Source organism: Anolis sagrei, chromosome 7 (genome assembly GCF_037176765.1).
Source record: "Anolis sagrei isolate rAnoSag1 chromosome 7, rAnoSag1.mat, whole genome shotgun sequence".
Lineage (NCBI taxonomy): Eukaryota > Metazoa > Chordata > Lepidosauria > Squamata > Dactyloidae > Anolis > Anolis sagrei.
In genome coordinates, this window is record NC_090027.1 from 35,070,312 (window position 1) to 35,083,989 (window position 13,678).

General features: G+C 42.6%; 1 protein-coding gene across 13 annotated transcripts in view; it reads right to left on the reverse strand.

Moving 5' to 3' along the window:
• Window positions 1–13,678, reverse strand: part of GRAMD1B (GRAM domain containing 1B) — a 279,261-nt gene that overhangs the window by 82,336 nt on the left and 183,247 nt on the right. The window contains exon 1 of one of the 13 annotated variants that reach the window (XM_060787707.2): window positions 9,090–9,452. The exons of the other annotated variants lie outside the window; for them this stretch is intronic. Within the exon in view, the coding sequence (XP_060643690.2) occupies window positions 9,090–9,100 (11 nt within the window). The 5' untranslated portion in view covers window positions 9,101–9,452. Of the gene's footprint in view, window positions 1–9,089; window positions 9,453–13,678 lie in introns of those variants that run through there. 13 annotated transcript variants of the gene reach the window in all.

The window sequence follows — 13,678 nt, forward strand, 5'->3', positions numbered from 1 at the left end:
CCGAAGTTTGTGGAAGATGCCCTGAAGTTTGTGGAAGTCTGATCTGGCTACTGTCGTCCACACTCTAGTTACATCCCAAATAAATTACTGCAATGCTCTCTACGTTGGGCTGCCTTTGAAGGCGATTCAGAAATTCCAACTAGTCCGACGGGCAGCAGACAGATTACTAACTGGAGTGACATACAGGGAACATACCACCCCCCTATTATGTCTGCTCCACTGGTTGCCTGTCCACTTCCGAGCTCAATTCAAAGTGCTGGTTTTGACCTATAAAGCTCTATATCAGTGGTTCTCAATCTGAGGTCCCCAGATGCTTTTGGCCTACAACTCCCAGAAATCTCAGCCAGTTTACCAGCTGTTAGGATTTCTGGGAGTTGTAGGCCAAAACACCTGGGGACCCACAGGTTGAGAACCACTGCTCTATATGGTTCTGGCCCAGCTTACTTGTCCAAACGCATCTGCCTCTACATCCCACCTCGTAATTTAAGATCATCCGGGGAGGCCCTGCTCTTGCTTCCGTCAACATCGCAAATGTTGGGGACAAAGGTCAGCGCCTTCTCGGCGTCAACATCGCAAATGTTGGGGACAAAATGGTGGGGACAAAGGTCAGCGCCTTCTCGGTCGTGGCCCCCCGCCTATGGAACGCACTCCCAAATGAGATAAGATTGACCCCATCCCTCTTGGCCTTCAGAAAAAAAATTAAAATCATGGTTTTGGGATCAGGCTTTCGGACAACAGACATAAGGAGCACTGTAGTTGGATATGGACTGGAATGACGTTACGGCTGATGATATTACAATACTGTTTTATGGTTTTATGCATTACTGTTTTAATTATTGCTGTTGTATCTAATTGTGATTTTACTATTGTAATTGTTATGTAGCGGCATTGCATCGCTACTATATGTAAGCCGTCCTGAGTGCCCCTTTGGAGGTAGAGAAGAGATGGGCTGGAAATACCATAAATAAATAATAAACAAATAAGATTTCCAACATGGTAAGTTGGAGCAGCAGAAAAATGAAGCAAGTTCTTCATCTCTCAACAAAATAAGTACCATACTATTATTCCTGCAGGACCCCCTGGTGGCGCAGTGGATTAAACCCCTGTGCCGGCAGGACTGAAGACCGACAGGTCGCAGGTTCGAATCCGGGGAGAGGCAGATGAGCTCCCTCTATCAGCTCCAGCTCCTCATGCGGGGACATGAGAGAAGCCTCCCACAAGGATGATAAAACATCAAATCATCTGGGCATCCCCTGGGCAACGTCCTTGCAGATGGCCAATTCTCTCACACCAGAAGCGACTTGCAGTTTCTCAGGTCACTCCTGACCATGACTCACTCTCTCTCTCTCTCTCTCTCTCTCTATATATATATATATATATGTCAGTAGTGACCTGAGAAACTGCAAGTCGCTTCTGGTGTGAGAGAATTGGCCATCTGCAAGGATATATTTTCCTGCAAACAATGAATTTCAAATGGAAAACTGCTTTTTTAAAAAAAAAAAACAGCAAATCCTTGGAATGACTATGCAACACAATTTTTCTTCCTGGGTTATAAATGTACTTTCCTCATTGGTTCTATCATAAAAACATGGAAAATGTTTATTAAACTGCAAAAACGTTATTTTTGCTGAACATCCTACAGCAGATTTTGCTATAGTTTTTCAATAAATATCTCAAGTCTCAACCAATTTAACATAGTTTGTGGTAGCCACAAAAATGGAGTTTCAGAAGGATAACAACAGTGTTCAAAGTGTATACTACACAATTAAAGAGGAAATAACACTTTCAAAGAAGGAAAATATATTTTTTCAAATCTTGTTGCATAGTATTATTGAAGGAGGTCAAGAGAGAAAGAAATCCAACATTAAGAAAACAAACATAATGACAATAGATGACTGACGTCTTGAATTTGAAAGGGCAGCTATGAAAGAACTAGACAAGATCCTGAAGTGTCAAGATATATTACTGAATGCTAAAGTTGCGATGTGCAATGCCATCACATTTTCCATTTCTTCACATAGTTATGAAAGCTGGATATTGGAAAGAGCTGGAAGAAAGGAATGTGGTTCCTAAACCAAACCAAGCTTGAGCTTTTCCTTAGAAACCAAAATGACTAAACTGAGACTGTCATACTTTGGTCATGTCATGAGAAGAGATGACTCCCTAGAAAAGACAATAAGTAAGAACGCAGGTAGTAGGCAAAGAGGAAGACCACATTTCAGATGGATAGACTCAGTCAGGGAATCAAGAGCTCTGAGTCTGCAAGACATAAGCAAGTCAGTTGAGGACAGGGTGACTTCAGGACTCCCATACATGAGATCACCATACGTTGAAGTTGACTTGAAGGAAGCTAACAGCAAGAAATTGCTGAATGGCTTGAGTAGAGGGTTGGCAATTCCTCCTCAGTTCAAAGAGCAGAAAACTCCAATTCCGAATAACGTCATTTTTCTTATTTTAAGAAAATGACTTTAAAATGTCTAGAAATCCTACCAAAATATATATCTATGACAGTAACCACAGCATGACTGCAAACCACTACCTCCTCCTGAAAAAAATGTATAATATCACAAAGGATGACCGCCTCACCCGCCTCATAGGAAATCTGCTACAAAACAGGAGCTTTTTTGTTGAGTTCCAGGGCCAGAGAAGCTGATGGTGAAAACAGAAGAACAGCCTGTCTCAGGGGAGCGTGCTTGCTCCATCAATGTTCAACATTTACATAAATGGCCAGCCACTGCCAGAAGGGACAGAGTTTCATCTATGTCGTGCCATTACTGCTCAAGCTTTGAGATGGTTGAACAGAAGCTCTCCGAATCACTAGATACTCTTACTGCCTTTTACAGGGAAAACCAGCTGATCCCTAACCCATCTAAAACACAGATATGTGCTTTTCATCTTAAGAACAGACAAGCATCTCAAGCTCTGAGGATTACCTGGGAAGGAATCCCACGGGAGCATTGCAGCACACCCAAATACCTGGGAGTCACTCTGGACCATGCTCTCACCTACAAGAAGCACTGCCTGAATATCAAGCCAAAAGTGGGTGCTAGAAACAATATCATACGAAAGCTGACTGGCACAACCTGGGGATCACAACCAGTTACAGTGAAGACATCTGCTCCTGCACTATGCTACTCTGCTGCTGAGTATGCAGGCCCAGTGTGGAACACATCTCACCACGCTAAAACAGTGGATGTGGCTCTTGAGGAGACATGCCGCATTATCACAGGGTGTCTGCGCCCTACACCACTGGAGAAATTACACTGTTTAGCCGGTATTGCACCACCTGACATCCACTGGGAAGTAGCAGCCAATAGTGAAAGCACCAAGGCAGTGACATCTCTGGCCCATCCCCTGTTTGCGTATCAGCCAGCATGTCAATGACTTAAATCAAGAAATAGTTCCCTAAGATCTACAGAAATAATCGCAGGAACACCTCAGCAAGCGAGAGTCCAAAAGTGGCAGGCTCAAACCCAGAACCTCAATCAATGGCTGATACCAAATGAGAGACTCCCCCCTGGGCACACAGAAAACTGGGTGACTTGCAAGGCGCCGAACAGACTGCGCTCTGGCACCACGAGATGCAGAGCCAACCTTAAGAAATGGGGCTACAAAGTGGAATCCACGACATGCGAGTGTGGAGAAGAGCAAACCACAGACCACCTACTGCAATGCAACTTGAGCACAGCGGAGGACCTTCTTGCAGCAACACCAAAGGCACTCCAAGTGGCCAGCTACTGGTCAAAGGACTTTTAATAGAATACCAAGCCTGCAAACTTTGTGTTTTGTTTGTTTGTTTGTTTTTAATGCAATACAACTGTTTTGGTTCGCTCTTGACACGATAAATAAAATAAATAAATAGCGTGCTACTTGATTCCTATATGTGCGTTTTTAGTATGAGTTTCAAAAGCAATTGCACTAAAAGATGGTTGTGGAGAATTGGGTGATTTGGAGATGTCTCATCCTTGGGGTCGCCATAAGTCAATGTCAATTTGAAGGTAGGTAAAGGTAAAGGTAGTCCCCTGACATTAAGTCCAGTCATGTCTGACTCTGGGGTGTGGTGCTCATCTCCATTTCTAAGCCGAAGAGCCAGTGTTGTCCGTAGACACCTCCAAGGTCATGTGGCCGGCATGACTGCATGGAGCGCCGTTACCTTCCCACCGGAGCGGTACCTATTGATCTACTCACATTTGCATGTTTTCAAACTGCTAGGTTGGCAGAAACTAGGGCTGACAGTGGAAGCTCACACCGCTCCCCGGAATCGAACCTGCGACCTTTCGATCAACAAGCTCAGCAGCTCAGTGCTTTAACCCACTGCGCCACCGGGGGCTCCCGGAAGGTAGTTAATAACAAAACCCTGTAGGGTCTCTTGCTGCGTATTTGAGACAGAGGTTGCCCCCCCCCCCCCCAACCTTGACTGAATGAGGGTGGAGTTAGGGATTGTCTTGTGATCTTGCCTAGGAGACTGTCGTGTGCTGATGACAGAGTGAGAGGAGGGGGAACGTTTTTCGCTCCAAGAGCTGAAAGATACAGGAAACATCTGATAACCTCCCACTCAGTAGCAGCAGCTCAAATAGGATCAGCTTTCACGGGCTAACACGAGACATGGTGATCTTCAGTGTTGTTGAGCAAGCAGGATCAACTCCCTCTCCTTTACAGGGGTTATCTGACACTCCTTTCATTTACTATCCAGTTTCCTCTCCAGTCTCAGCAGCCTGTACTCTTGCTCTGCGTTCATATTTGGCCACACAGTACAACAACAGTTCAACTAACAAGACTGACACAACCTCACCTTTGAACGCCTTAAGGCTGTTCAAAGTCAATGGACGTTACACATGCAGGTCCTCAAGAGCACAAACCATCCTGTCTATGGGATAGTGCATACCTTTAAATTTGAAGTAGGGAAGCCAGGAAAACAAAGTTACACCATGTCTCCTGTGTCATTCGTTGGGAGTCCCTCCCCCCCAAAAACCATATAGTAAAATATAATACTAATATTGTGCTTTCCTAATAATATATTGTATATACATATAATATTGAATCTATATAAATAAAAATGTAATGATCGTTTGTGGGATTAACAGAACTCAAAAACCACTGGACGAATTGAAACCAAATTTGGACACAAGACACCTAACAACCCAATGTATGTCCTTCACTCAAAAATATGATTTTGTCATTTGAGAGTTGTAGTTGCTGGGATTTATAGTTCACCTACAATCAAAGAGCATTCTGAACCCCACCAATGATGGAATTGAACCAAACTTGGCACACAGGACTCCCATGACCAACATAAAACACTGGATGGGATTGGTGGACATTGACGTTGACTTTGGGAGTTGTAGTTCACCTACATTCTAGAGAGCACTGTGGACTCAAAAATGATGGATCTGGACTAAACTTGGCAAGAATATTCCATATGCCCAAATATAAACACAGCTGGAGTTTGGGGAAAATAGACCTTGACATTTGGGAGTTGTAGTTACTGGGATTTATAGTTCATCTACAATCAAAGAGCATTCTGAACCCCAACAACAGAATTGGAGCAAACTTCCCACACAGAACCCCCATACTTAAGGCCACCCAATCCAACTCCCTTCACCAGAGCAAGAAAACATAATCAAAGCCCTCCAGACATAAAGCCATCCAACTATAGATATATATGATTCACACACACACCGATATAGTATCATAGATATGAAAAGGACCCCTAAAGAAGGACAATTATATGTTGCATGTTCCAGGGTGGGCAAACCAGACAATCTGCACATCAACACTGACAAAGAAACAGCAAGAAATGCTGTTTACCCACAAGCAGAAAGACATGACATATATTAGAAACCAACACTTCCTCATTACTTTATTTTCCAGATCACCAGACTTGGCCACAGCAACTCATGGCAGGGGACTGCTAGTATCTAAATAAAAATGCAATGTTTGTTTGTGGGATTAACATAATTCAAAAACCACTCGACGAATTGACACCAACTTTGGACACAAAGACACCTATCATGCCAACAAGTGACCATCACTCATAAAAACACTGAAAAACATAGCAGAAGAGACTTAAAAAAGCAAAAAAAAGGCAAAAATTACATTACAAATCATGCACAAAACCACACACACACACATATATATATACACACACACACACAAACACAAATATATACACACACAAAACACATATACACAGACTCAGCCACAGCAACACGTGGCAGAGGACGGTTAGTATGATATAATAATTGTATATAATATATTACATGTAATATTACTAATAATATTTCAGTATAGTGGTATAGTAAAATATAGTAATATATAATACTAATAGTGTGCTATGCTAGTAATATAATATATTGTATGTACATATAATATTGATCATACTATTATAATACAATATAATAATATAATAATTACATATCACATGTAATATTACTAATAATATTGCAGTATAGTGGTATAGTAAAGCATAATATATAATACTAATATTGTGCTATGCTAATAATATAATATATTGTATAGGTAAAAGTAAGGGTTACCTATTGATCTACTAACATTTGCATGTTTTCAAACTGCTAGGTTGGCAGAAGCTGTGCCTAAAAGCAGAAGCTCACCCTGCTCCCCAGATTCGAACCACCAACCTTTTAGTCTGCAAGTTCAGCAGCTCAGCAGTTTAACCCACTGTGCCACCAGGGGCCACATATAATATTGATAAAAATATTGTAATTTAATACAATACAATACTAATAAAGGAAAATAATAATTGTTTGACCCAATTCTATCATTTGTGAGGTTCAGAATGCTGTTTGATTATAGATGAACTAGAAATCCCAACAATTAGAATTCCCAAATGTCAAGGTGTATTTTTCCCAAACTCCACCAGTGCTCACATTTAAGCATGTTGAGTATTCATGCCAAGTTTGGTCCAGATCCATCCTTGTTTGAGTTCACAGTGCTCTCTGGATGTAGGTGAACTACAACTCCAAAACTCAATATCAATGCCCACCAAACCTTTCCAGACTTTTCTATTGGTCATGGGAGTTCTATGTACCAAGTTTGGTTCACTTCATTGGTGGAGTTCAGAATGCTCTTTGATTGTAGGTGAACTATAAATCCCAACAACTACAACTCTCAAATGACAAAACCCCCCAACTCCACCATTATTCAAATTTAGTCGTATTGGGTATTCGTGCAAAATTTTGTCCAGTGAATGAAAATACATCCTGCATATCAGATACTGACATTACAATTCATAACAGTAGCAAAATTACAGTTGTGAAGTAGCAGCTAATGTAATTTTTTGGTTGGGGGGGGAGGGGTCACTACAACATGAGGAACTGTATTAAGTGGTTGCGGCATTAGGAAGGTTGAGAACCACTGTTCTGGAAGAACCTAAAAGAAGCACCAACACACTCTACACTTTCAGTCATGGCACTACTTCTGGCCTGCTTTGGATGCCTGAATGGGAAAATAGTGGTTCCATTGGTTTCTGTGAAGTGACCATCTGTTTATCCATAGGTAATTTCAAAACCCATAAAGCTGGCCCCCAAATCTGTCCTTGATTTATATATGAGGGCAACTTATAGGTAAAGGTAAAGGTTTTCCCCTGAAGTCGGTGTCCGACTCTGAGGTGTGGTGCTCTTCTCCATTTCTAAGCCAAAGAGCCGGCATTGTCCATAGACACCTCCAAGGTCATGTGGCTGGCATGACTGCATGGAGCGCCGTTACCTTCCTGCCGGAGTGGTACCTATTGGTCTACTTATATTTGCATGTTTTCGAACTGCTAGGTTGGCAGAAGCTGGGGCTGATGCCTCTCCCCGGATTCGAACCTGCGACCTTTCAGTCAACAAGCTCGGTAGCTCAGCGCTTTAACCCACTGCACCACTGGCAACCTATACACGAGTGTATATGGTACTTGGAAAAAATATGCTATTATGAAAATAATAGAAAACAGACATCATCCACAGGCATAAAATATTTAGAGCTTGGTTTCTTCCCTGAAGAAACGCCACCTCTTCCAAGCAGAGGTTTCCTATTTAGTCCTGTGCTTACAAAAAAAAAACCCACAAAGCACAAAAAAGCACAAAGGGGTGTGTGCAGGGAGTGTATTGCCAGCATGTGCTCATGAATAATGAATAATGAAAGGGAGCAACAACGAAGCAGACAGAGAAAGAAGGGGTGGGCCACATAGTTCCATCTATTCTCCACCTCTCATGTCTGTAACTGACGGAGATACACATCAAATAAAGTCACAGAGTTGCATCGTCACCACCCATGTCCCTAACTGACTGGGATAACATCTTCATCAACATCGCTTATCATGAACTGTAGAAGGCGCAAACTCACAAAGAGACAGCATGGCATGGTCTCTGCAACTGCTCCTTTGCCCCTTTCAATCACCATTAAAATAAAAAGTGATGCCAAGGAGGGAAGGGCGGTGGCATTCAGGGTGGACGGCTTGTAGCCATGGACCACATGGGCACACAAAAACACATGCACCGGCCCCAACTGAATGACGCACTGAGAATTCAATCAGCCAGCCACCTCCAGCCCTTTTCCCTCCTGCCTTCCTTTCCAAAGCAATGAGGCATACTTTCTCTTTGCCTCCCCACAGGTGGAAAGAAAAGGCCAGGAGGATCCTTGGCACAGGATGTTCCTTCCTTCTATGCTCCAAATCACTGCTTCCCCATTCAGTGTGCAAGGGAAGGTGATGGAGGAGGAATTGGGGAGGTGGGGACTGACAGGCCGGGCTGGCCGTCATCCTCCCTCAAAAGGGAGGTTAGGTATCTCTGCAACATGATGTCACACTGGCTGCTTTCATGCTCAGCTCCCCATCCCCCCCACAGAGAGAGAGAGAGAGAAGCAGAGAGGGAACCGATGCAACATGGACTCCGGATTTGTCCAAGCAGAAAACAGTACGTTCCCTGGCAGCCTTCGCTCTGCACAGAAAGCCACTCACGTACGTGGAGACAACATCCATGGCACATGAGGCACAGACACAGACTCACAGAGAGAGAAGGAGAGAGACACAGAGAGAAACAACACAAGAGAGAGGCAGGCGGCAGCTGAAGGAAGAGCAGAGCACCACTAACCTGGTAGCCATGAGGGACCAGTAGCATACAGTGGAGCAGCTGGGAGTTCATTCATTCATGCAGTTGGGTGATGGGGCCAAGGGAAGACAGAGGGGTGGACCAGTGAGGAGGTGAAAGGGTTGGTGTGTCCCTCCTGGAACATCATGAAGCCCTTCTCCCCAAGGAAGGGGACCTTACACTGAAAGGGACCCCCCTCTCCCTGCAGTGCCGCAGAGTTGCCTATCTTTAGCCATAGCTGCTGGTTCTCAGCCTTTCCACACTGTGAGGGTTTTGGCTAGCCAGCGCTGAGGTCTCCCTTCCTGCCTGCCTGCCTGCTGCCTTCTCTCTCACACAGATGCTCTGTTTCTCTCTCTCTCTTGCACACACATACATGCGCACGCACAGGCGCGCACACACAGGCGTGCACATTCAGAGCCTGCTCTCGCTGCCTGTTTACATAATGCAATCCTTTGGTGCAGTCGGCGTCCTCAATTATTCACGCCTGCTGGAATGGAGCTCAACGGGGGGCTCCCTTGTTGTAGTTATTATTATTATTGTTCTCCCCTTTAGTCCCATCAGGGCCCCAGCGAAATGTGGGATGAGGACAATCTTTGGTAACATGTCTGTTTGCGAAAATAACAACAACAACAATGCCAACATCCTGCCATTCATGCCCAGACATCACATGACTTTTACAAGACATATGGGAGGGTTAAAAATTACAGGCTTTCTGTGTGTATTTCATTCATGATTTCATGAGGCAGCTCCAAAAGCTATAGGATCTCATCCAGTAGCTCAGTTCCTATCATCACAAACCTTTATTTCTGATTATTTACAGAAGGGTTTTTTCAGGCTATATGGCCATGGTCTAGAGGCATTCTCTCCTGATATTTCGCCTGCATCTATGGCAAGCATCCTCAGAGGTAGTGAGGTCTGTTGGAACTAAGAAAAAGCATTTATTTGAGAACACAGAAATGCTGGACCACTCCCACAACCACCATGTCAGACTACACAGAGAAGCCATTGAAATACACAAGCATGTGGACAATTTCAACAGAAAGGAACAAAATCTGGCTACCAGTATTAAAAAAACTCTAAAATTACAACAGCACAACAACAGAGAGGAAACAAACAAGGACATCTAATCACCTCTCAACAAAAGTTTGCTCCAGGCTCTGTCAGACCATTATATGCTAATCAAGGTGGTCAGTTGAAACATTCGCACATAGCTCCAGCAGACAAGAGTCCTTTGTCTCACCCTGGTCATTCCACAGATATATAAATCTTTTCCCTAGTTCCAACAGACCTCGCTACCTCTGAGGATGCTTGCCATAGATGCAGGCAAAATGTCAGGAGAGAATGCCTCTAGAACATGGCCATATAGCATGAAAAAACCTACAACAGCCTAGTGATTCCGGCCATGAAAGCCTTCAACAATATATTTACAGAAGCTCGATATGTCAGGTTGTATATCGAACAAAGGCAACAGTATGCAACACATGCAACAAACAAGACAGCTGCACAAAGTTACTTGTAACTCAAATCCATAAACGACTTTGCAAACAAGATGTGCACACAGTTACTTATCATTCTTTGAATATTGTGTCCAATTCTGGGCACCACAATTGAAGGGAGATATTGACAAGCTGGAATGTGTCCAGAGGAAGGTGACTAAAATGATCAAGGGTCTGGAGAACATGCCCTATTTATTTTGTTTATCGTGTCAGGGGCAACCAGACCATTGTATTATATTTCTAACAGAACAAAACAAACAAGCACATAAAAAGGTGGGGGGGGAGACATGAGAGAAGCCTCCTCTCAGGATTGCAAGACATCCGGGCGTCCCCTGGGCAACGTCTTCCTAGACGGCTGATTCTCTCACTCCAGAAGCAACCAGAAACATGCCCTATGAGGAGCGGCTTAAAGAGCTGGGCATGTTTAGCCTGAAGAAGAGAAGGCTGAGAGGAGACATGATGGCCATGTATAAATATGTGAGAGGAAGTCACAGGGAGGAGGGAGCGAACTTGTTTTCTGCTGCCCTGGAGACTAGGACGCGGAACAATGGCTTCAAACTACAAGAAAGGAGATTCCATCTGAACATTAGGAAGAACTTCCTGATTGTGAGAGCTGTTCAGCAGTGGAACTCACTGTCCCGGAGTGTGGTAGAGGCTTCTTCTTTGGAAGCTTTTAAACAGAGACTGGATGGCCATCTCTTGGGGGTGCTTTGACTGCAATTTTCCTGCTTCTTGGCAGCGGGTTGGACTGGATGGCCCATGAGGTCTCTTCCAACTCTAGGATTCTATGATTTTATGATTTTCCTGCTTTTTGGCAGGGGGTTGGACTGGATGACCCACAAGGTCTCATCCAACTCTATAATTCTATGATTCTAACTCAAATCTATAAAGCACTTTGTAAAATAAAATTATTTAAAAGTGACACAGACAGTATAAGCAATAAAACATAATAACGACATCCAGCTTGGATGAAGTGCTTTGAACACTGGAGAGCTGGTTCGAATCAGGTCACACTATCTCAGCCCCTTTGAACAAATCCTAACCCCCCCCCCCCCCCCAAAAAAAGAACATCTGTAATAGGGTTTGTTATTACTGGCTTTGGGTTCCATATTGAAAAAATGGAAGATATAAACAAAAAACTATATTGTGCGGAGGACACAGTTCCATCATGCCCAGACCCGGAAGCATATGGCGTAAAGGCCTTCCATCCAACCAACTGCCAATGCCCTGGCTCTCCTGAACTTCATACTGCCCTTTCCTTTTCCTTGTGTGTCATGTGCTATGCTAATAATATAATATAATAATATAATATAATATAATATTTATAATATTATAATGTAATACAATATAATAGTAATAGTAATAATATGATATTATAATTATATATTTTATATTACATTTGATATTACTAATAATATTACAATGTAATGGTATAATACAGTAATATGTAATGATATTGTCCTATGCTAATAATATATTATTTATTTATTTAAAACTTTTATATCCCAATCTTCTCTACCTCCGTAGAGGGACTCAGACTGGCTGACAGCAAGAATTCAATGCTAACAATAAAAAACTAAAACAACATACTGGGTACCAATATTTAAAAAAACTCTAAAATTACAACAGCAAAACAACAGAGAGTAAACAATCAGGCACATCTAATCACCTCTCAACAAAAGATTCCCCCAGGCACTGCCAAGCCATCAAATGCTAATTAAGGTGGTCAGTTGAAACATTCACACCTAGCTCCAGCAGACAAGAGTTCTTTCTCACACCCTGGATATTATTCCACAGATATATAAACCCATTTTCCTACTTCCAACAGACCTCACTACCTCGGAGGATGCTTGTCATAGATGCAAGCGAAACGTCAGGGAAAAATGCCTCTAGAACATAGCTATATTACCCGGAAAAACATACAACAACCCACTAAAACAACATATATCAACAGTAGATTAACAAATACATTAAAATAATACATAAAAGCCATTCACCAAGATAAAAAACATGTCCAACTCAGTCCGTATATTCAGTCCATGTATTGTGGTCAATAACTTTGGTCGGTTACCAGTCTCACCCATCATTCTGCAAAGGCCTCGTTCCTCAACCAGGTTTTCACTAATTTTCTAAAGGTCAGGAGGGAGGGAGCAGATCTAATTTCATTTGGGAGGGAATTTCATAGCCAGGGGGCCACCACAGAAAAGGCCCCGTCTCTCGTTCCCACCAGACGCAACTGAGACAGTGGCGGGACCGAGAGCAGGGCCTCTCCAGACGATCTTAACACTCTTGATGGTTCATATACATATAATATATTGTATGTATATATATCTTGTAAACCACTCTGAGTCCCCTTCGGGATGAGAAGGGCAGCATATAAATGGCGTAAATAAATAAATAAATAAATAAATAAATAAATGTCTTATTCAGATTGTATGCCTAAAAGCAGGATACGGTAAAATTAACAATTTGCAAACTGCCCAGAGAGCCTTTATGGCTGAATAGCAGGTTTGGGTTGTAAATAGAAATCAATCAATCAATCAGCAGTAATTTATTCCCAGAACATCTCCTCCAAGGTTTTCAATGAAGCAATAACTTCATTGAAAACATCACACAATGTCAAATTTCCAGCCAGTGTAGGTATTTCCATGGTTACTCTTAATAGTCAGATAGAGTGCAGTCAGCTCTCCACATTTGCGGGTTGAACCTTTGCAGATTTGATTATCTACAGATTAGATTAAAATGTTCTCTCCGGGTCCCCTTTCGTTATTCTTTTCGTGGATGTTGACTATAGAATCTAATTTCCTACAGAACTGTGTAAGTTTGTGTACAGGGGGTTATCAGGTAAGAAATATAGCATTTTGGTAATTTATGGTTTTTCATTTTCATGAGGATCCTACGCCTCAAATGCCAGTGGATATGGAAGGCTAACTGTACATACTTTCTAACCCAATCCTATGAAACCAACACAAATTCACCATTGAAATCCACAAGCATGTGGACAATTTCAACAGAAAGGAGGAAACCATGAAAATGAACAAAATCTGGATACCAATATTAAAAGAACTCTAAAATTAGAACAGCAAAACAACAGAG